Raw genomic sequence first — 24,818 nt, forward strand, 5'->3', positions numbered from 1 at the left:
AGTGCTCACGAATTTTCTAGAATTTTTTGAAAAGGAAGAGCAAGTTGGGAGGGAGTCAGGGGAAGCATGTTCAGAAATTGACAAATTAATCAGTAGAACCTGTCTTAGTTTCTGAGTGCTCCTCTAAGATAAATACTCCAAGGGGCTGACTTTAAGGGACAGAAATTTATTTTTCTCACAATTCTCCAAATTCAGGGCACCAGCTCTAGGAGAAGGCTCTCTGTCGGCTCTGGGGAAAAATACTTGTCTCAGCTTCTGTAACCTCGGTTCCTTGGTAATCTCCACACGCCATCTATCTTTCCCCTATTTGTGCTTTGCTACCTTCGGTCTAACACATATTTTTTGGGGGTGGGGGTGGGGGGAATACAATTGAACCCATAACAGAACCAAACAGGCACTAGACAAACAGACCCACATATATGTGGGAATTAGGAAATGATAACAATAAAGGCAGAAAGAACTTGAATTGATGGGGAAAGGAAAAACTACACAATAAATGGCTTTAGGAAAATTTAGGAAAAAAAAATCTAGATCCCTATTTCACTTCAGATTAAAAAAAAAAAAAAACAGGTGGATTCAAGATTTTAAAACACACATATATTAGAAGAAAATGTAGGGGGATATTTTTATGATCCTGAAGCAAGGAAGCCTTTCATAGGCAGGCCACAAATCCCAGAAACCATAATAGGAAATAATAACAAATTTGGTTACATTCAAAATTTAAATTCCTGTGTGGTAAAATGGTCCATAAACAAAGTTAAAGGGCAAGCGACAGGTTTGATATGAAGAGACAAATCCTTGCAACATATACAACAAAAAAAAAAGATTCATATCCAAAATATGTTTATCAAGGCTTCCTACAAATCAATTTCCTAAAATGATAAAGAACACAATAAAAATATAGTAAAAATAACCAAACCTATTGCTGTCAAGTTGATTCCAGCTTATAGCGACCCTACCGGACAGAACAGAACTTCCCCACAGAATTTTCAAGGAGCCTTGGCGGTGCAGTGGTTAAGAGTTCAGGCTGCTAAGCAAAAGGTCGGCTGTTCAAATCTACCAGTCACTCCTTAGAAACTCTATGGGGCAGTTCTACTCTGTCCTGTAGGGTCGCTATGAGTTGGAATTGACTCGACAGCAATGGGTAGGTAACCTTTACAGAAGCAGACTGCCACCATCTTTCTCCTTCGGAGTGGCTAGTGGAACAGCCAACCTTTCAGTTTTCAGCCAAGAACTTAACAACTCCACCATCATGGCTCCTTATAGAAACAGGCAATGGGCAGAAAAACTACAAGGTGACCAGTAATTTACAGAAAAGACTCCTAAACACTAGCTATCAAGAAAATGTTTTCAGACATCATATTGGCTAAAAAAATGATAATATTTCAGTGTGAGCGAGAGTGCAGGGAAAAAAGGAATACAAATTGCATCATCTTTTTGGAGGACAATTTGGCAGCACGTAAGTACATTTTAACATACATTCCTTCACAACCAGCAATGACACTTTAGGTAATTGGTAACATGCTGAGGAAATACAACCTCCCTTGAAGCGGTCAGCATAGGACTAAGGGTCAAAACTCAACTGACAAGAAGATGTGGACCATAGATATATCTCATCACCGTGATCCAGCTCCTCAGGCCCAGGGCAGCTCTGGATCCTCAACCTTCCCAATCATTCCCACAGGAGAAGACTGCAGGCCTCCAGAATCTCACCTCATTCTTGCAGCACTTGAGATCAAGCACAGAAACACTTTTTAAAAAAAGCACAGAGCAGAGTCTCTCATCTATAGAAGGATCTCCATCACAGAGGTTTACCCTGTCCAAACCAAAATCAGTACGGAACCCGTTACTGGTTTTGGTTTGGACAGGGTAAACTCATTTAGTCCGAACAAGTCCATTCCAACTCATTACAACCCTGTAGGACAGAGTACAACAGTCCCATATGGTTTCCAAGGCTGTAGTCTTTAGGGCGCAGACTGCCACATCTTTCTCCTGCAGAGAAGCTGGTTGGTCTAAACCACCAATCTTTCAGTAGCAGCCAAGCACTTAACCACTGCACCACCAGGGCTCCTTGTTTACCCTGTAGTCACTATATACTTTTCCCTCAAGGGTGGTGCCCCTCCAACCAGCCTTCTTTGAAACCTGGAAGTCTGAAAAGTCTCCAATCAGAGCAGAGAAGCTGCCCATTTAAAACTTGCCTGTCTCAAGCACGGAATCTGCCTTGGGAGACACCCACTCACTAGTCCCTGGTCCCACAACTAGAACTAGAACTGGAATAATCTCAACTACCCCCACCTCCGTTCATTCAGTCAACACGTATTTATTGAGAGAGGCTGTGTACCATCTCCCACTGATCCCTCAAACCCCCTGCACTCTCAGGCGCTGTCCCCTCCAAAGGCCACACGTAACTCAATCCTCCATGACTTTGCTCTATCTGCCTTCCCGAGTCCTCTATTTATGCAAATGACCACCCTTTTCAAATGCTCACATCCTCCCTGAAGTTTACTGTGATTATAACCATCTGTCAGCTGGTTACACTATGGAGGCTTCCATGTTGTGTTCCTGCAATGCTGGAAGCTACCCCACCAGTATTTCAAATACCAGTAGGGTCACTCTTGGTGGGCAGGTTTCAGTGGAGCTTCCAGACTAAGACAGACTGTGAAGAAAGGCCTGAAGATCCACTTCTAAAAATCAGCCAACGAAACCCTTTCAATCACAGCAGAGTATTGTCTGATATGGTGTTGGCCCATTAGCCCCCTAGGTTGGAAGTCACTCAAAATACACAGTGGCTGAAACAATGGACTCCAAAATACCAGTGATCATGAAAATTGTGCAAAACCAGGAACATTTCATTCTGTCGTGCATGGGGTCGCCATGAATCAGAGCCACTTTGATGGCAACTAACAACTTTCTTCTCTAGCATTCCAAGATCCTCCCCACCTCCTGGGCACTCCCTCAGCAAGAATACTCTGCTGCTTACTGTTCCCTGCATGTTGGTTTGTGTCTTAGCCCAGCAGCTGAACAGGAGCTCCCTATACTTTGTGTCCTCCCTGGACCCCCTCCCACTCAGCTGCCCCAGAGCTGGGAAACAGCAGGCCACTGTTCTGCTTGACTTACAGCAGTTCTGACAAACTATGCTAACTCAGCAATAGAAATCCACTCATGTTCCTCAAGCTCACACATGCTTTCTTTCCCAAGGAGGATAGGATTGGCCTCGTGGCAGTTCTAACACTGCTTGCGCCACAAGCTTAAATTATAGGGGAACTCAAGGAGAAGGTAGCTATGCCCTGTTTCGCACAACATATGTGATCCTGATTAACTGGGTGGTTAATATTTGGAAACTAAATTCTAGTGTAACAATGCTATTTAAAAAGAGCCTTTCAGATCATTAGCCATTAGAGAAATGCAAATCAAAACTACAATGAGATACCATCTCACCCCAACAAGGCTAGAGTTAATCCAAAAAACACAAAACAATAAATGTTGGAGAGGCTGTGGAGAGACTGGAACACTTATACACTGCTGGTGGGAATGTAATATGGTACAACCACTTTGGAAATCGATTTGGCGCTTCCTTAAAAAGCTAGAAATAGAACTACCATACGATCCAGCAATCCTACTCCTCGGAATATATCTTAGAGAAATTACAGCCCTCACATGAATAAATATATTCACACTCATGTTCATTGCAGCGCTGTTCACAATAGCAAAAAGATGGGAACAACCTAGGTGCCTATATTCACATGATGGACTACTACACAACAATGAAGAACAATGATGAATCTGTGAAACACCTTACAACATAGATGAATCTGGAAGGCATTATGCTGAGTGAAATTAGTCAGCTGCAAAAGGACAAATATTGTTTGAGACCACTATTATAAGAACTCAAGAAAAGGTTTAAACGCAAAAGAAAACATTCTTTGAGGGTTATGAGGGTGGGCAGGGAGGGAGAGGGGAAATCACTAACTAGATAAAAAGGAACAGACAAGAATTATCTTAGGTGAAGGGTAGGACAACACAATACAGGGGAAGTCAGCACAACTGGACTAAATCAAAAGCTAAAAAGTCTCTTGAACAAAACCAAACACTTCGAGGCACACAGTAGCAAAGGCAGTGGTCTGGGGACCAGGGTTCCTGGGGACATCTAGGTCAGCTGGCATAACAAAGTTTATTAAGAAAGAAAATGTTCTACACCCCAATTTGGTGAGTGGCGTCTGGGGTCTTAAAAGCTTGTGAGCAGCCATCTAAGATGCGTCAATTTGTCCCAACCCACCTGCAGCTAAGGAGAATGAAGACCAAAGGTACAAGGAAAATATTAGCCCAAGAGATCAAAAAAAAAAAAAAAAAGAGACAAAAGGGCCACATAAACCAGAGACTCCATCAGCCTGAGACTGAAAGAACTAGATGGTGCCCCACTACCACCAATGACTGCCCTGACCGGGAACACAACTGAGAGTCCCTGATGGAGCAGGAGAAAAGTGGGGTGCAGAACTCAATTTCACATAAAAAGACCAGACTTAATGGTTTGACTGAGACTAGAGGTTCCCCAGAAGACATGGTCCCAGACTCTCTGTTAACCCAGAATTAAAACCATTCCCAAAGGCAACTCTTCAGACGAAGATTAGACTGGACTATAAAACATACAATAATACTTGTGAAGAGTGGGTTTCTTAGTTCAGGTAGATACACGAGACTAAATGGGCAGCTCCTGTCCTGAGGCAGGATGAGAAAGCAGAAAGGGATATGAACTGGGTGAATGGACACAGGAAATCCAGGATGGAAAGGGGTGTGCTGTCACATTACAGGGATTGCAACTAGGGTCACATGACAGTATGTATATAAATTTTTGTATGAGAAACTAACTTGAGTTGTAAACTTTCACCTAAAGCACAATAAAATAAGTAAAATAAAAACAGCCTTTCAAAAGATGGACTCTTGCATGGAAATACATTCCCTTCTTTATCTTTCTTAAAATTCTGAGATAAAGATATAAATGTACGTCAATAAGTTAAATGCATTACCACTATTTAATTTAGTGAATCCTGACCAGCAATGCTATTTAATAAAACAGAAGAATATATCAGAATGCATCACATGTAGATTAAGTATTTCATGAAACATTAATGTGTGTATACATGTAAATATACGCTTGTGTATACACATGTATGTGTGTACTGTAATTATGATATAAAATGAATTTCTTATTGTGGGTCATGGTCAAAGTTTAAAAGCCGCTGATAAATAGTAAGATTATTAAACCTGTCAATCTGTTTTTTCCACATATTAGGTATACTTATGATGTGCCACCTGCTGATAAAGTACACAGCCTAAGAGCTTTTTGAGTTCCAAAATGATGTTTTAATCATTTTTTAAACTTTTAGACTGAGACTCACAGTAAGAAACCCATTTTAAGCTGTGATACATACTCACTAACCACACACACACCACTCAACCACACATACAATACTTTGCCTTACTATCTGTATTGCTCTTGGATATTAACTATTTTGTTTTTTATAAATGCTAGTTACCACCTCCACCACCACCCACTGCCGTTGAGTCGATTCTGACTCATTAAACCATTCCATTACCCACTAACGAACTGTGAAATGCTTTAAGTTGGAAAAGCATGATTCAGGGGGAATGATTGTACTTTCTGAGTATGAAGAGAGAGAGAGTAAACTCTGCCTGCTCAGAATACAAATGTGTGAGAACTACTGAGGCCTCAAGCCAGGCCTAGTTCTAGCAATGACGCCGAAAGCTTCCTCAGTATTATAAACAACTTTAATGTGGGGAGGGAGGGCATGAGGCACTATGCAGGATACCAAGGCATAATGCGAAAGTGAGAAGAACCCTTTGGTGGGCTGCTAAAGATTAACTGGCACGCCGAACCTAATGTTTTACAAAGATAAAAGGCGGGGCCAAACAGCCCACCAATGTCCAGTAGGCATGGTAGCCAATAAACTGCCCTCTTCTGCCTGGAGTTTTCAATGATTTTAAAGAGTCCAAGTTTCAGCTCCAAACTCCCAGCATCCACTCCATGGAAAACTTCCAAACAGGTGAGGGACCTATTCTGGCTGAATTCTGCCCTCACTCCCTCCCTCCCTCTCCCCAGTCCCCTCCTCCAGGGCCTAAGATTTCAAATTTCCATTTAGAAAGCTGCAAAGCCCCTACTCACAGTCACTCTTCCGAACCTGCTGCCCTCAGTGAGGGTCAGAAGCTGGCCTGCAGGCCACAGTAAAGCCTTTCTGGTCATTTCTCAGAGCCAAGGCCGTTGATATCATTTATTCGAGAAGGGAGGTGAGAGGTGTCAAGAGCCTTGCATACATCCAATCCTACCAGCACTTCCAGGATCAGGTCCTGAAACCGTTGCCCACCAGGCCAGCACCAGATGACACCCCCTTTTCTCTACACTTCCAGCAGGCAGAGGGAAGGCCGCTGAAGGCCTAATTTAGCACTTTGGTACTGTGTCATCTGGTCATTCCATTGTCTCATGTGAGTTAGGCATGCTGCCCAACTAGGCTACAAGCTTCTTGAAGGGTGAGTCCAGTCAGAAACGTCTGAGTACAGGACACAGGCTGGAAAACTGGATACAGCGCCACTGTAGGTGGAGACAGGGGTTTCTTGGAGAAACAGCAGCAGACACAAGAGCAGACAGGAGAGCACAGGCAGTTTTGAAGGCCATGTGGTTGTGGCAAAGCTATAAAAAAAACATCAGCAGCTGCCTCTGTGGGGTAAGAGGCCCACATAAAGGGGGTGACCAACGCCACAAGTTGGAATCTACTCCAAGCAACCCTTTTTTTTTGTTTTTTGGTTGACTAAAACCTGTTGCTGTGGAGTCGATTACAAATCATAGAGACCCTATAGGACAGAGTAGAAGTGTCCCATATGGTTTCCACGGAGCGGCTGGTGGATTCCAACTGCTGACCTTTTGGTTAGCTGCTGAACTCTTTAATCACTGCGCCACCAGGGTGGATATTCCCTGGCGGCTGGTAGAAGGAGGCACTGCAAGGCGAGGGGAGAATCGGAGATGGGATGCGGGGGGGGGGAGTGCAGGAACTAGAGGGCAAGATTCACAAAATAAACCTCATTTTGGATAAAACCACCAAACTTCGCAGGGCCTATTCAAGCAAGGTGGATAAGATTATCCTTATTACGTATCACAACAAAAGGAGATAAGTTACTGAAAAAGATTTACTGAGAGAACTTTCTGCGGGCGTTTGAGATTGATAGGATTCTAGTAAAGCCCAGTCAGTCCAGATCAATGCTGAGGCCCTCTGGCTTGGCCCAGGTAGGAGGCTGCTCCTGGATGCCGGCGGCTGGCGGCCCTGCATGGGTGGTGACCGCATGGGCAGCGAGGGGATCTGGCCACGCCACCTGCCCGCCCCCCTTCCCTCGCAGCGCTCGCTGGAGGCGGAGGGGGAGGTGAAACCTCGCAAGAGTCTTGCATCAGACGAAACGCGGGCAACGCGTTTGCTGCTCCAGCAGGGCCGCCTTCTCCAGCAGCTTCCTGAGCAGCCACGAGACACGCTGGGACTCCGCCAGCACCCACCCCCATCCCCCGGAGGGCTGGACACCGCCAAGCGGGCCAGGACTTGATCTGGGAAGGGTCACCGGTCCCAGGCCTCCCCGGAGGGAGCCACTTTGGCGTCCCTTCCCCGGTGCCCCCGCCGCACGGGGGGAGAGGCAGCGCCCGGCTGCCGCGGCCACCGCGCGCGAAGGTGCTGGAGAGCCACGCTGGCATCCCGCCAGTAGCCCGGGGGAGGCAAGCCAACGTGAAACACGTTGTGCCAAACTGAACAAAAAGTTAGCATTCTGCGGCCCGCCGCTGTTTGTTCCTCCCTTTCTCTTCTCGTCCTCCGAAGCCCCCAATTTCTGGAGGCCCGGGGACTGACCAATACCGGGAGAAAGAGGGAGTGCTGGCCCCGGCACGTCCACCAGTGTCGGCAGGGGATGCCCGGAGCCCGCGCCTTTTCCCCCTCCCATTACCTGCAGCTCGGCTATCAGCTCCTCTTTGCTCAGGTTTTGCTTCTCCACCACCTGCAGCCCTCCATCTTGCAGTATCTTCCGGCAGCAAGGGTCCAGGCTATCACTAATGAGTACTTTCCGTAGGTTTGCAAAGGCCATTGCTGGAGTCGGCCTCGTAATCCGCTGCGCTCCCCCGACAGACGAACCAAGGTTGAGAAGCTGCCGCCGGCTCTGGAGAGCTCGTGTAACTGGGCAAGATTCTTGGGTTTCAGCTCGCTCTTTACCTCCTCCTCCTGCTCCTTTCGATTGGATAGAAAAGCTCAAACGCTGGGTGACTCCGCCTTCTCGTGGCTCGAGCCTTACAGCTCACCGCCCACTTTATTATTCTCCGGAGATGAATCAATTTCCCAGTCTCAGCCGAAGCCCTTCCCTACACCTGGTGTGCATATAAAAGCACTATTTACGCTGATTAGCTGATTCGTATCTGCAACAAAGAAAGAAGTACACGTTCTGACCTTGAGAAAAATAGGCATCATCTTTACTTTTCCCTTCCTAAAGGATTCATTCATTAATTCCTGAAAAAGCGTTTAAAAAGCGTTTATTGAACACAATTATGTGTAGGCACTTTGCTAGATGCTGCAGAGACAGCCCCTTTCCCTTCCTGGCCTAAAACCCAAAAAACGCGAAACCAAACCTGTTCTGTCAATCGATTCCTACTCATAGTGACCCTATCTGTAGGACAGAGAAAAACCCCTTAGGGTTTCCAGGGCCTTTATCTTTACCGACCTTGGAAACCCTGAAGGGCAGTTTTTCTCCGGCCTATAGGGTCGCTGTGAGTCGGAATCGAGTCGACGGCAATGGCTTTGGTTTGGTTTTGGTTTTATCTGTACCGAAGCAGACTGTCACATCTTTCTCCCTCAGAGCTGCTGGTGGGTTCAACCGCCAATCTTTGGGTTAGTAGCCGAATGCTTAACCAACGTACCACCAGGGCTCCTTGGCCTAACATCGGAATGTACCAAACACACGGACCAAAAAACCAAACCAAACTGGTTGCCGTCCGGTCCATTCTGACTCACAGTGATCCTAAAGGACAGAGTAGAACTGCCCCATAGAGTTTCCAAGGAGCGCCTGGCAGATTTGAACTGCCGACCTTTTGGTTAGCAGCCTTAGCAATTAACCACTACACCACCAGCGTTTCCAAACACATAGATACAAAACCCAAAACCAAACACACTGCCGTCCAGTGGATTCTGACTCATAGTGACCCCATAGGACAGAGTAGAACTCCCCCTTAGAGTTTCCAAGGAGTGCCTGGTGGATTTGAACTACCAATCTTTTGGTTAGCAGCCATAGCTCTTAACCACTATGCCACCAGGGCTTCCAACACATAAAAAAAAAAAAAAAAAAAAACACATAGCTTAACTTAAATAGTTAAAAGCAATTCAAAGCTATTTCTGAGATGCCACAAAGCAGCAAGCAATTGCTTCCAAAAGGATAATACAATGAGTTTTAGAAAGCTAAGAGCTGGGGCATTTCCAGTGCCCAGGATTTTTTAATTTAATTTCTGTATTCTCCTCTTTTTCCTCTTCTCTAATTATAAAAAAAAGAAAATGAAAATTGGATGTCAGCTTGGCCTAATTTATGTATTGAACAAGCAGGCACTTGCCAGCTGTTAAATTCTTTGTATTTAAATCTCACAACAATGTGCTCTTCCACACCCCATTTTACGGATTGGAAAATTCTGCTTTGGATTACTTCAGGTCATCTAGGATCTGAAGCAGAGTCCCTGGGTGGTGCAAACAGTTAGCAAGCTAGACTGCTAACCAAAAGGTTGGAGCTTCCAGTCCAACCAGAAATGCCTTGGAAGATAGGCCTACCGATCAATCTACTTCTGGAAAATAAGCTACTGAAAACCCTATGAAGCCCAGTTCTACTCTGACACACATGGAGTCACCATGAGTCCAAATCAACTCCAAGGCAACTAAAAAAAAGAAAAAGGGAGAGAGAAAGGCTCTGAAGCAGAATAAGGGCTGCTCATTGTCAGCTTAGAATTGAGCTTTATAGACATATCCAATCCCGTTTAACAATTGTGTACCTTTGTCCCGTGCCATTCACAAAATTCAAATGCTACCTCCTTTTCCTATAGACCTAAACAGTAACAATCTTACAAAGTTATGAAAATTTTTGGACTGATTATTCCTAGGCACCATAGCTTCCTAATCAGATTTTAGACCAAATCTCTCAATGGGAAAGAAGATAATTTTTCTATCCTGTTTATCTGTTGGGGTGAATTATTGTCTGCACATTCCAGCATTCATGTGTGTTACATATCTCTTTCTCTCAAGAGGTGCCCAACAGTCATGGAGTTGCTGGGGCAGACAGTAGATGTATCCCAAGAGACTAATGGAGAAGACTTAGCAAGCACCCATTTTTTTATACTACTTTTCTTTAGCCCTTCACAGGATTGCCCCTGCTTCCACTCAGTGTAGAATCCAAACCTTGCTGTGTAATCCCACCCATTTATACCAAGTCAAACTACATGGACACTGTCTGAAATGAGCCCAGAGGCCCTTCCATGCCTAATCACTACGTGTATTGTTTTATTATTTATGACCCACATGCTTTCAAAATGATCCAATTCACACATTGAAAGACACTTCTAAATGTATTAGGTAAATATTAACAAACAAGAATCAAATAATTGTCTAGGGGGACATCTAGCTCAATTGGCATAACATAGTTTATAAAGAAACTGTTCTACATCCTACTTTGGTGAGTATCATCTGGGGTCTTAAAAGCTTGTAGTAGCCATCTAAGATATTCCACTGGTCCTGCCCCATTTGAAGCAAGAAAGAATGAAGAAAACCAAAGACACGAAGGAAAGATTTGTTCAAAGGGCTAATGGACTACAAGTACCATGGCCTCCACCAGAGTGAGTCCTGCACAACTGGATGGTTGCCCAGCTACCACCACTGACTTCTCTGACAGGGCTCACAATAGAGAGTTCCAAACAGAGCTGGAGATAAATGTAGAACAAAATTCTAACTCACAAAAAAAGACCAGACTTACTGGCCTGACTGAGGCTGGAGAAACCCCTAGAGTATGGTCCCCAGACACCCTTTTAACTTAGCAATGAAGTCACTCCTGAGGCTCACCCTTCAGCCAAAGATTAGACAGGCCCATTAAAAAAATGAGACAAAATAGGCACACCAACTTGGGGGCAAGGATGAGAAGGTAGGAGGGGACAGGAAAGCTGATAAAGGGGAACCTAAATTTAAGAAGGGGAGAGTGTTGACACATGGTAGGGCTAGCAACCAATGTCACAAAACAATATTTGTATTAATTGTCTAAAGAGAAACTAACTTGCCCTGTAAGCCTTCATCTAAAGCACAATAAAAAATAAAATAAAAAAAGAGTCAAATAATTTCCAGGTGGAAAGGACAGTGTGTAATAACTTCTACCATAAGAAACCCAGAAGCGTTCCCTTCTTCTTTAAACTCCAACAGCATTGATTGTCCTCAAGTTATCTCACAGTGCTTTGTATAATATGCATGTGAACATTGCATACCTTGTCCCACCTACTCTCATTTTGTTAAGATCAGAGACATGCGTTTGTTACCGAACACTGTGGGACCGCAGCTTGTACTCTAATTGAGAATAACTAACAGTCCTTTTCTTTTAACTGTCGAGTGGATTTAAAGCAGGCATAGTTTAATATTCGCAGCAAACAAGAGACAGGGAGATCACTCTCAAAGAAAGCACTGTCTCCCGGAACAAAGGGCTGGGAGAAGTTTTATACTATCCAGTAAAAAGGAAAGTATACATATTCATTAAACTTCTGGGAAATAGCATGCATATTTTTCAAAAAGGGCTGGGCTGAGACTTAGCATGGAAGCAAGTGTCGGGCTTCTTGATTCTGAATTAGGTCCAGCTACTGTCTGGTGACACGTGTCCGGTGTTTTTAGTTCCCTGACTCTCTTGGTTCCTAGGCAGGGCTCATTAAGGGATGGGGATATGCAGCAGGCAACCAAATCGTTTCTGCACCTGTGAGGGATTCTGGTTCTAGCTGGTTTGCCTGAAAAACAACCCTAAGAGGAAGTGTAAAGGGAAATCTGGTTGCTTATCGTTTAAAATTTAGCCAGAGGTTGAGATACTGGTTTCTTCATGTCCAGCCTATGCCATATCTTGTTTGCTTTGGAATTTTCTACAGCCTCTGTTCACAAGAGGTCAGGACCCCAGACATGTCTTGCTTTTATATCCCCCAAATGGAACCTATGGTCCCTGGGTGACACAAGTGGTTTGCAATCTGCTGCTAACCTAAAAGTTGGACTTGATGGCAGTGGTTTTTTTTTTTTTTTTTTAATAGTGCCTAGCACAATGCTTTCCACATTATAGAGTCTCAAGAGGTTTCATTACAAAATTAAGTTACTGAACACCTACTATAAGCTAGGCACTGTGGCTTGACATTAGGGATAAGGTGATACATAAGACAAAGCCTCTTTCCTTAGAAAGAAACCCAACAGTTAAAGTATATCGTAAGAATGTGCTAGAGGGCATTGAGAGCAAGGAGGAGAACCACCTAGCACGGCCTGGGACACCAGGAAAGCTTACTAGCAAAGTTGCCTTTGTGCTGACCCTTTGACATTAATTGAAAGCAGTCACTCAGCAAGGCCCCAAGGATACAAAAATAAGTAAGACTTAACCTGCCCTCAAGAAGAAAGCCAAACTGGTTGCCATCCAGTCGATTCTGATTCATAGTGACCCTATAGGACAGAGTAGAACTGCTCTACATGGTTTCCGAGAAGCGCCTGGTAGATTTGAACTGAGGACTTTTTTGGTTAGCACCCACAGTTCTTAACCATTACGCCACCAGGGTTTCCTACAAAGGCCCAGTGGGATGATTTCTCCACCAACTGTGACGGATAGCAGGAGGAGCTCAGGAGATGAGACTGCCAAGGGCCAGGGACTGCTCTTGAAGGGCCTTGCCCTGCAAAGGAGCCTAAACTTTACTCTACAGGCAGTACAGAGATGTTAAGCTATTTTTAAAGAAGTGACAGGATTAAATTTACTGGCTGAGCTAATGGAAAAAAACAAAAAACTGTTGCCATGGAGTTGAATTACACTCCACAGGGTTTTCAAGACTGTGACCTTTAGGAAGCAGATCACCAGGAGTTTCTTCCAAGATGCCTCTGTGTGGGTTAGTAGTCCTTTGGATTAGTAGTTCAGGTGTTGGGGGCTGGCCCCCTCAATATTGCAAACGTAGATAATAACCCTCGCCACCCCCAACCTCCCCACAGTCTCCAACTTCTAATTGTAAGATGAAGATTTTTCTTTTATAACTGATGATAGGAGCAGGGGAGTTTTTCTCCTTCTCCTGTGTTACTGCCTCTATCCATAAAACAGGAGCTTTTGCCCTTTTTTGCTTCCTTGGAAATATTAGGAAAAATAGTTCTGCCCCGGACTTCAGGCCCACCCCCAACGCCTTGGGAAGAGAGACACCGGCTTAGTAAGTCTGGGAAAAAGGTCCTTGTGCATGACCAGCCCTGCCTGTTCTTGGCTGTCTCTCATCTGGAGTCTGAAGCCAGCAAACGATGTGCGCACTCCTGCTTCCTTGTGTGGTAAACCCACGAACGCAGGCCGTACCCCGACGGCACATGAGGGTGCAGGGCTACAGTTATCTAGCTGTTTGTCAGAGCTGTGAGGGTAAGGTTAACGAGTAGGGGGGAGAGAAGTAGGAACCCCGTTTTCTACTTGGAGCCCAGCTATGATTTCCAAACTCCCGTTATACAATAATAAAGCAGGTATTTTAAGAGGCAGGTGATAAATTGTCATTCTCAAAACAGGCACATCTGGATTGGAATTCCAACTTCTCAAATTACCGTCCAAAGAAAAATCCGATCAATGGGTCAATTAGAGTTCTCAAACACAGAGCACCCACTTTTTTATTTTTTTAAGGCAATATAGGCTTTTACTATTAACCCCAAAAACCAAACCCACTGCTGTCAAGTGGATTCTGACTCATAGTGAACCTATAGGACAGAATAGAACTGCCCTATAGAGTTTCCAAGGCGCGCCTGGTGGATTCAAACTGCCGACTTTTTGGTTAGCAGCTGTAGTACTTAACCACTACTATTAGGCACTTTAAAACTCTGCTAGCCTCTACCCATTCACAGTTTCAAATCCACTTCAAAATTTTAGGTATCTATTAGAGCAGCTCATTGCCAGGGAGTCAATTTCGACTCATAGCGATCCTATAGGACAGAGTAGAACTACCCCATAGCGTTTCCGAGGAGCAGCTGATGGATTCAAACTGCTGATGTTTGGGGTTGCAGCCCAGCTCTTAACCACTGCACCACCAGGGCTCCTCTCTGGAAACTCTGGTGGCGTAGTGGTTAAGTGCTATGGCTGCAAACCAAGAGGTTGGCAGTTCGAATCCATCAGGCGCTCCTTGGAAACTCTATCAGGCAGTTCTTCTCTGTCCTATAGGGTCGCTATGACCCGGAATCAACTCGACAAAAATGGGTTTATTAGAGCAGCACCCCACTCTCCTGGCACCAAATTCTGTCTTAGTTATCTAGCGCTGCTATAACAGAAATACCACAAGTGGATGGCTTAAACAAACAGAAGTTTATTCTCTCAAAAATTAGGAGGCTATGTTGCCCGATTAGGGTCTGTGCCCTGGAGCAGTCGAACCAATGAAATGTACTCCAAGTCAGAAAGAGACAGAAAGTTCATTTAGGAGGTGACACCAACAGAGAGCCCAACAGCAACACAGGCTGTCTTTATGGAGTCCTAAAAGGCAATTTTACATTAGAGCTTATATATCGCTGTTGCAAGGGTTAGAAGTGTCTTTTTGGCACCTAACCCACAGATGTCACGGTGGGATGAGTTATCCATTACAAGATAATTACAAGCAACTATCAGGCTAAAGAGATACATGCCGAACATCTCCTTATCAGGCTAAAGATAAACATGCTAGACATCTGGGCTCTAATCTTCATGTGGGGGCTCTAATCTTCATCTAAGTCACAGGTGGCCAGGTGGCTGGACAGAACAAAACAAAGTCATTAACAAAAGTATGTGGAAAGGAGAAGGTAGGCAGAAAAAACTTACAGGTTCATCATCGCATTAGTTATGTCAAGCTCTCAATTGCCAATTTTGAAATGGAGAAAACATGTTGTGGAGTATTAGAGCCACAGCTGGAAATCCGAATTCAGGTCTCCAACCCCTGGGGAAGGCTTTCTCTCTCTTGGGTTTGAAGGAAGGTCCTTGTCATCAATCTTCCCCTGGTCTAGGGGCTTCTCAGCACAGGGATCCTCAGTCCAAAGGATGAGCTCCACTCCCAGCGCTTCTTTTTTGGTAGTGTAAGGGCCCTCTCCTCTCTGCTTGATTCTCTCTTTTATATCTCAAAAGAGATTGACTCAAGATACAATCCTAATCCTCATTAACATTATAACTACCTCTAATTCTGCCTCATTAACATCATAGAGGTTAGGATTTACAACACATGGCATAATAAAAACTGTTAAGAAAACCTTCTGCATCTGCCTTTGGAGAGTGGCGTCTGGGATCTTAAAAACTAGCAACCCACCATCTAAGATGCATCAATTGGTCTCAACCCATCTGAAGCAAAGAAGAATGAAGAACACCAAAGACACAGGGTAATTATGAGCCCAAGAGACAGAAAGGGCCACATAAATCAGAGACTGCATCAGCCTAAGACCAGAAGAACTAGATGGTGCCCAGCTACAACTGATGACTGCCCTGACAGGGAACACAACAGAGAATCCCTGAAGGAGCAGGAGAGCAGTGGGATGCAGACCTCAAATGCTAGTAAAAAGACCAGACTTGATGGTCTGACTGAGACTAGAAGGACCCTGGAGGTCACGGTACCCAGACCTTGTCTTAGCCCAAGACAAGAACCATTCCCAAAGCCAACTCTTCAGACAGGAATTGGGCTGGACTACAAGATAGAAAATGATACTAGTGAGGATTGCGCTTCTTGGATCACGTAGACACTTGAGACTATGTGGGCAGTTCCTGTTTGGAGGAGAGATGAGAAGGCAGAGGGAAACAGAAGCAGGCTGAATGGACATGGAAATACAGGGTGAGAGGAGTGTGCTGTCTCATTAGGGGGAGCGCAACTACAAGTGTACAGCAATGTGTATATAAATGTTTGCATGAGAGACTGACTTGATTTATAAATTTTTACTTAAAGCACAATAAAAATTAAAAAAAAAAAAACTTCATTTCTACACCTGGCTGAGTAGTATTCCATTTTATGTTTGTACACATTTTGTTTATCCATTCTTCCATTGATGGACATTCAGGTTGTTTCCACATTTTGACTATTGTGAATAGTGCTGCAATGAACACTGATGTACAAGTCTCTGTTTGAGTCTCTTCTTTCAAGTGCTGGATCATATGGTAGTTCAGTTTTTAGTTTTTTGAGGAACCACTGCAGATTTCCACAACGGCTGTACCATTTTGCATTTGCACCAGCAATGAATAAGTGTTCCATCTTCCCCATATCCCCACCAACATTTGTTAGTTTTTTTTTTTTTATCTTAGCCATCCTAAGGGGAGTGAGAAGCCCTGGTGGCATAGTGGTTAAGAACTCGCCTGCTAATTAAAAGATCGGTAGTTCAAATCCACCAGCCACTCCTTGGAAACTCTAGAGGACAGGTCTACTCTGTCTCATAGTACTCCTATGTCGCTATGAGTTGGGATTAACTTGACAGCAACAGGGTTTTTTTTTTTTTAAGGGGGAGTGAAATGGTATCTCATTGTGGTTTTCGTTTGTATCTCTCTCATGACTAATGATATTCAGCATCTTTTCATGTGTATGGTAGCTGTTCGAATGTCTTCTTTGGTGAAATGTCTATTCAAGTCCTTTGCCCATTTTATGATTGGGTTATTTGTCTTTTTTATGTTAAATTATCAAATTTTTATATATATTTTGATTATTAGATTCTTATTGAATATATGGTTTCCAAAGATATTTTCCCAATTGGTAGCTTATCTTTTCACTTTTTTTGGTAAAGTCTTTTGATGAGCAAGAGTTGTAAATTTTTATGAAGTCCCGTTTATCTCCTTTTCATTTTGCTGTTTGTGCTTTTGTTATTACATTAGATAATCCATTATTAAAAGCTAAGCCCAACAGCTTTGCCCCTGGATTTCCTTCTAAGAATTTTATGGTTTTAGTTTGCACATTTAAGCCCTTAATCCATTTTGAACTTATTTTTGCATATGGTGTGAGGCATGGATCCTGTTTCATTTTTCTGCATGTGGAAATCCTATTTTCTCAACACCATTTATTGAAAAGGCTCTTCTTTCCCCTTCAGTTGGATTTAGCATCTTTGTCAAAAAGTGGTTGACCATAGAGGTTTGGGTTTATTTCTAGACTCTCAATTCTATTCCATTGGTCTATGTGTCTATCATTATACCAATACTAGCCTGTTTTGATTACTGTAGCTGTACATATGTTTTAAAATCAGCTAGTTTGTGCCCTCCTACTTTGTTCTTCTCTTTCTACATTGCTTTAACTATTTGGGCATCTTGCCATTTCATATAAAGTTGAGGATTGGTGTTTTCATTTCTATAAAAAAGCTGTTGGAATTTTGATCCGAATTGCATTGAATCCATAGATCGTTTTTGGTAGTATTCACACCTTAACAATCTTAAGTCTTCCAATCCATGAACGTGGAACATCTTTCCATTTATGTAAGTCTTCTTTAATCTCCTTCAGCTGTGTTTTATAATTTTCATTGTATAAGTCTTTCACATCCCTGGTTAGATTTATTCCTAGGTGGTTTATTCTCTTAGATGCTATTGTAAATTGAATCGTTACCCTAATTTCCCTTTCAGATTTCTCATTGCTGGTATATAGAAACCCAACTGATTTCTGTTTGTTGATCTTGTACCCTGGAACTTTGCTAAATTTCTCTATTAGTTCTAGGAGTTTTCTTCTGGACTCTTGGGATTTTCTGTATAGAGGAACATGTCATCCATGAATAGAGATAATTTTACTTCTTCTTTTCCGGTCTGGATATCTTTTGTTTCTTTTCTTGTCTTATCATTCTGGGTAGGACTTCTAATACAATATTGAATAAAGGTGGTGTGAGTGGGTACCCTTGTCTTGTTCCCAATTTCAAGGGGAAAGCTCTCAGTCTTTCTTCATTAGGTATAATGTTGGCTGTTGACTTTTCCTATATGCCCGGAATCATATTGAGGCATTTCCCTTCTATCCCAATCTTCTTGAGGGTTTTCATCAAGAAAAGGTGTTAGATTTTGTCAAATGCTTTTCCTGCATCATAGAGATGATCATGTTCTTTTCCTCTGCTCTATTGATGTGAGCATCCTGCTTTTTTAAAGCTTAGATGAGTGAATATCTTGCCCTTTGATTTGATTAGTTAATTACATACTATTTTCCTTTTGTTTTGGGCACCAAGTGCTAAACTGGATTATCTTGATTGAATGAGTGTTGCTAATTCATGCTGATAGGTACTCTGTTGTTATGTGCAGCCCAGTTGATTTGGACTCATAGCCACCCCATGTGCACAGAGTAAAACTGCCCCCATAAGGTTTTCTTGTCCATAATCTTTATGGAAATTTAGGGAGCTGCAATGATAAAACAAACAAACAAAAACATGTGTTGTTGAAGTTACAGAGAAACTGAAACCTTCATCCATCGTTGCTGAGAATGTAAATGGTGCAGCCACCATGGAAAACTGATTGGCGGTTCCTCAAAAAGTTGAACATAAAACTACCAGATGACCCAGTAACCCTAATCCTAAAATATATACCCAGAAGAAGTGAAGTGAGGATTACAAATTGAAACCTGTACACCAATGTTCATTGCAGTACTTTTCACAATAACCTAAAGGTGGAAACAACCTAAATATCCATCAACAGAGGAATGGATAAATTAAATGTGGTATATACATACAATGGAATATTATGCAGCCATAAAGAGAAACAAAGTTCTGATGCATGCCACAACGTGGATGAACCTTGAGAACATTATGTTAAGCAAATAAGTCAGTCCCCGAAGGAAAAATACTGTACAATCTCACTTACATGAAATAAACAAATACATAAAAGGCAAAGATTATTAATGGCTACCAGGGGTGGGAGGTAGAGGGAAAGGGTAAGTTTTTGTTTGAGGATATTGAGTCTGTGTTAACGGTGGTAGAATATTTTGGAAATGGATAGCTATAATGGTGGCACAACCTAAAAATTGTAGTCAATGTCATTGAATTGTAACTGTGGAAGTTGCATTGGCAAATGTTGTAGAGTGTATATTTTCACTACAATAAAGGTGGGGGGATGGGCAGGGATGAATCTATTAGTTTGGGTGTCCAAAAAGATCAATTATTTGTGGAACCAGGTGCTCAAATAATGCTATTGGCAATCTGTGTCTGTGTCTTGCCTCTATTTTCCTCTAGGTTTACTTCATTTCCAGAAAGGCAAGATATAGTAGAAATGTCACAAGTTAGTGAAAAATATAACATCCAGCATATATTCTGCCTGTTAAACAGTCCTTGAAGATTACACTAGTTTTCCAATAATTGCTACAAAAATTCCAGGCCCAATCTTTATTGGACCAACTTGGGTCACGTGTCTATCCCTAAGCCAGTAACAGAGACAGGGAAATGGATATGCTGATTGGTGAATTCTGAGTAAAGCATCTGCTTCAGATCTGAGGAAAAGATTAGTTTCATCTGAAGTATAGACTGAGGATTTGAAAAAAGTGAGTCCCCAAAGGAAAATTCAGTGTGTTGAACCAAAACAAGGTGAACGAGCAATAGGCTGGCAACACCAACAGTTGGCCACTCCACCAAAATAAGGAGTTTAGACTTTTATTCCAAGCGGAATGGGAAATAAATGAATTAGTTATACGGAGGGGAATAGCCTTCTCTGACTTGTTTTTTTTTTTTTTATTAACTTTTATTGAGCTTCAAGTGAACGTTTACAAATCAAGTCAGTCTGTCACATATAAGTTTATATACATCTTACTCCTTACTCCCACTTGCTCTCCCCCTAATGAGTCAGCCTTTCCAGTCTCTCCTTTCATGACAATTTTACCCGCTTCCAACTCTCTCTATCCTCCCATCCCCCCTCCAGACAGGAGATGCCAACACAGTCTCAAGTGTCCACCTGATATAATTAGCTCACTCTTCATCAGCATCTCTCTCCTACCCAGTGTCCAGTCCCTTTCATGTTCTGACTTGTTTTTGAAAGATTCCTCTATATCAGCACACAAAAGAAGTTTCTTTTACCGAGTTGTTTTTGCCATCATTATGAAGGTGACAGCAATGAATATCATGAAAATGATTAACAGGACCTAGTTTCCCTATCTGGCACATGAAGAGACTCAGTGAGGTTACACCCAGAAATCAAAAAAGCAATTCTCTGACAGTGATACTAATAAGAATCAATGAACAATGGATGAGGTTAATTGCCTGAGAAAGTAACCCATCCTGAGAGAAGGTAAATGCCAGAAAAAGTAGTTTGGGAAACCACTAGATCAAATTAAAGGAAGAAGAATACTATTTGATCAAAATACACTTGAAGGTGAAAGAAAACCGTGATAATAAATTATACAATAATATTTCTGCAGATATATTAATACAAAGGGCTAGGCTGCCTGTTCAAAAAGATGAGCCAACATGGTTTTTGAATTTTACTCAACATTATCCAAAAGAGAGACAGAGACAGAGACAGACAATACTATGGTCATTTGCAGGGTGTAGTTTGATGTGGGAAAGAGAGAATTAGTTAGATTTTATCATAGCCTGTATGAAAATATCCTGTCCGATTATGCAGCTCCCTTTGCTTTTTTTTTTTTTTCTGAGAAAGTATTTTATTTTTCTAGATAACTTGTATCAGTGGAATCTTTTGTTGGTATAAAAGGTTAACCTATTTGGCTGCTAACCAAAAGGTTGGAGGTTCGAGCCCACCCAGAGACACTGCAGAAGAAAGACCTGGTGATCTACTTCTGAAAAATCAGCGATTGAAAACCCTACGGAGTACAGCTCTACTCTGACGAGCATGGAGTTTCCAGGAGTCCAAATCAACTTGACAGTAACCGGTTGATGCCAGTAAGGGGCTTCTGGGTGGATCTGCTTCCCATTAGATCTCATAATTTTTAAATTCTGTGGCAAAAGGAGAAACAGGCAGAAGCTGAAAGGCTGTTTTTAAGGGCTCCCTGTAGACAGGGTGAATGCTGCTCAGGGACCCCCATCAAGAGGCAGGGAGTAAACGGTGCTGGTATTGCAGTCACCAGACCAGCAAATCCCCCTATCAGTGGACACTTTGGCATTCTGTTTTGTACACCAGCCTGTTATGAGTTAGGCTAGTGGCAGTCTCTGAGGCTGTGATCAATAGAAACCAAAACCAAAACCATTACCGTCGAGTCAATTCCAACTTATAGCAACCCTACCGGACAGAGTAGAACTGCCCCATAGAGTTTCCAAGGAACACCTGGTGGATTCGAACTGCTGACCCTTTGGTTAGCAGTCATAGCACTTAACCACTACGCCACCAGGGTTTCCCTCATCAATAGATGGACTCTTCAAAGTCTAGTAATCAGAGAACTTCCCTCTGATATCTCAAGCTTCGCTCTGCTTACCTTCAACTACAGTGACTAGAAAACTTTTTAGTTTACCGAACTCTATTATAAGAATCTGATGGAAGCTACAGACCTCCTCCCCTTCCAAATTTTACATTTGTTTTGGAGATTCATGAACCTCCCAAAGACTATTCATACACCTCCAAGGATCCCATGAGCTTCTGGTTAGTAACCTGCATTTTACATACATTAGGCATGGTAACAAAATGCAAAAGAGTCATAATAATAATATAAATATTTATTAAGCATTTTAAAGTTCTAGGTAAGTATGACTAGTAAATACGACACTCATGTGGGGTAGGTACCACTAGTATTCTCATTTTACAGATGATAAATCTAAGTTACCGTGTCGTATTTACCCCAACTTGACAGCTCAGGGAAGCCCTGGTGATGCAGTCATTAAAGCACTCAGCTGCTAACTGAAAAGTCAGCAGTTCAAACCCACCAGCCATTCCACAGGAGAAAAATATGGCAGTCACCTTCTGTAAAGATTTACAGCCTTGCATTTTTTAACGAGATGGAGAAACAAATCACCAGCTTCATATGGAAAGGGAAGAAGCCCCGGATAAGACAAGCATCACTGAAGAAGAACAAAGTGCAAGGCCTAAAACAATAGTTTTTAGAAAACTATTTATTATACAGCCACAGTAGTCAAAACAGCCTGGTACTGGTACAACAACAGATACATAGACCAATGGAACAGAATTGAGAATCCAGACGTAAATTCATCCCCTATGAGCAGCTAATACTTGACAAAGTCCCAGAGTCCACTAATTGGGGAAAAGACAGTCTCTTTAACAAATTGTGCTAGCATAACTGGATATCCATCTGCAAAAAAAAAACTGAACAAGACCCATACCTCACACCATGCACAAAAAACAACTCAAAATGGATCAAAGACCTAAATATAAAATCTGAAACAATAAAGATCATGGAAGAAAAAAATAGGGACAATGCTAGGAGCCCTAATACACGGCATAAACAGTATAAAAACATTACTAACAATGCACAAACACCAGAAGAGAAACTAGGTAATTGGGAGCTTCTAAAAATGAAACACCTATGCTCATCCAAAGACTTCACCAAAAGAGTAAAAAGATTACCTACAGACTGGGAAAAAAAGTTTTTACCTATGACATTCCTGATCAGCATCTGATCTCTAAAATCTAAGTGACACTGCAAAAACTTAACAACAAAAAGACAAATAACCCAATTAAAAAATGGGCAAAGGATATGAACAGGCACTTCACCAAAGGTGTCATTCAGGTGGCTAACAGATACATGAGGAAATGCTCCGGATCGTTAGCCATCAGAGAAATGCAAATCAGAACTACCATGAGATATCAATTCACCCCAACAAGGCCAGCATTAATCCAAAAAATACAAAATAATAAATGTTGGATAGGTTGTAGAGAGACTAGAACACTTACACACTGCTGGTGGGAATGTAAAATGGTACCACCACTTTGGAAATCGATTTGGCGCTTCCTTAAAAAGCCAGAAATAGAAGTACCATATGGCCCAGCAATCCCACTCCCTGGAATATATCCTAGAGAAATAAAAGCCCTCACACGAATAGATACATGTACTCCCATGTTCATTGCAGTACTGTTCACGATAGCAAAAAGATGGAAACAACCTAGGTGTCCACCAACAGATAAACAAATCATGGTATATTCACACAATGGAATACTACACAACAATAAAGAACAATGATGAATCCATGAAACATCTTATAACATGGATGAAGCCGGAAGGCATTATGCTGAGTGAAATTAGTCGCAAAAGGACAAATATTGTATGAGGTCATTATTATAAGAACTCAAGAAAAGGTTTAAACACAGAAGAAAACATTCTTTGGTGGTTACGAGGGTGGGGAGAGGGGTATTCACTAACTAAACAGTAGATAAGAATTATTTTAGGTGAAGGGAAGGACAACACACAATACAGTGGAAGCCAGCACAAATGGACTAAACCAAAAGCTAAGAAGTTTCCTGAATACAATTGAACACTTAGAAGGCCAAAATAGCTGGGGGGTGGGGTGGGGGGGGTGGGGGGAGGGAGGAGGGGAGTTCTGGCATCCATGGTTTCAGGTGACACCTAGGTCAATTGGCATAACAAAATTTATTAAGCAAATGTTCTGCATCCTGCTTTCATGAGTGGAATCTGGAGTCTTAAAAGCTAGCAAGCAGCCATCTAAGATGCATCAATTGGTCTCAACCCACCTGGAGCAAAAGAGAATGAAGAATACCAAATATACAAGGAAAATATGAGCCCAAGAGACAGAAAGGACCACATAAACCATAGACTCCATCAGCCTGAGACCAGAAGAACTAGATGGCTCCCGGCTACCATCAATGACTGCCCTGACAGGGAACACAACAGAGAATCTGTGATGGAGCAGGAGAAAAGTGGGGTGCAGAACTCAAATTCTAGTAAAAAGACCAGACTTAATGCTCTGACTAAGACTGGAGGGATCCCAGAAGACATGCCCGCAAACTCTCTTGTTAGCCCAAAACTAAACCATTCCCGAAGCCAACTCTTCAGACAAAGATTAAACTGGACTGTAAGACATAAAAAGATACTGATGAGGAGTGTGCTTCTTAGCTCAAGTAGATACATGAGAGTAAGTGGGCAGCTCCTGTCCAGAGGTGACATGAGAAGGCAGAAAAGGACAGGAGCTGGCTGAATGGGCACAAGAAACACAGGGTGGAGAGGAGGAGTGTGCTGTCACATTACAGGGAGAACGATTAGGGTCACATAACAATGCGTATAAGTTTTTGTACGAGAAACTGACTTGAATTGTAAACTTTCACTTAAAGCACAATAAATAAATTAAAAGATTCCAGCCTTGGAAACCCCGTGAGGCAGTTCCTGTCTGTCCTACAGGGTCATTATGATTCAGAATCGCCAGGACGGCAGTGGGTTATAATTTAGAGAAGTAAAATGACTTACCAAAAATTGCACAGCAGTAAGTGGCAAAGTTGGGATTACAGCACTTCTTTAAATCTCTAGTTAAACTTCTAATTGTGCTGTATTTAAACCTTGCGGAATTAAATCGAAGGTCCTGTTATGAATTGAATTGTGTCCTTCCAAAATATGTGTTGAACTCTTAACCCCTATATCTGTGAATGTAATCCTGTTTGGGAATAGGGTTTCCTTTGTTATGTTAATGAGACCATACCAGGGTAGGGTATGTCCTAAACCTAGTCAT

The 24,818-nt window shown here is 42.5% G+C and overlaps 1 protein-coding gene across 1 annotated transcript in view; it reads right to left on the minus strand.

The window, feature by feature from the left end:
• The window catches only part of PHGDH (phosphoglycerate dehydrogenase), a 38,723-nt gene extending 30,485 nt beyond the window's left edge, over positions 1-8,238 (minus strand). Inside the window, exon 1 of the mRNA XM_003409622.4 lies at positions 7,993-8,238. Within this exon, the coding sequence (XP_003409670.1) occupies positions 7,993-8,130 (138 nt within the window). The 5' untranslated portion in view covers positions 8,131-8,238. The remainder of the gene's footprint in view (positions 1-7,992) is intronic.
• Between the last annotated feature and the right edge of the window lie 16,580 nt (positions 8,239-24,818).

Source organism: Loxodonta africana, chromosome 3, assembly GCF_030014295.1.
Source record: "Loxodonta africana isolate mLoxAfr1 chromosome 3, mLoxAfr1.hap2, whole genome shotgun sequence".
Lineage (NCBI taxonomy): Eukaryota > Metazoa > Chordata > Mammalia > Proboscidea > Elephantidae > Loxodonta > Loxodonta africana.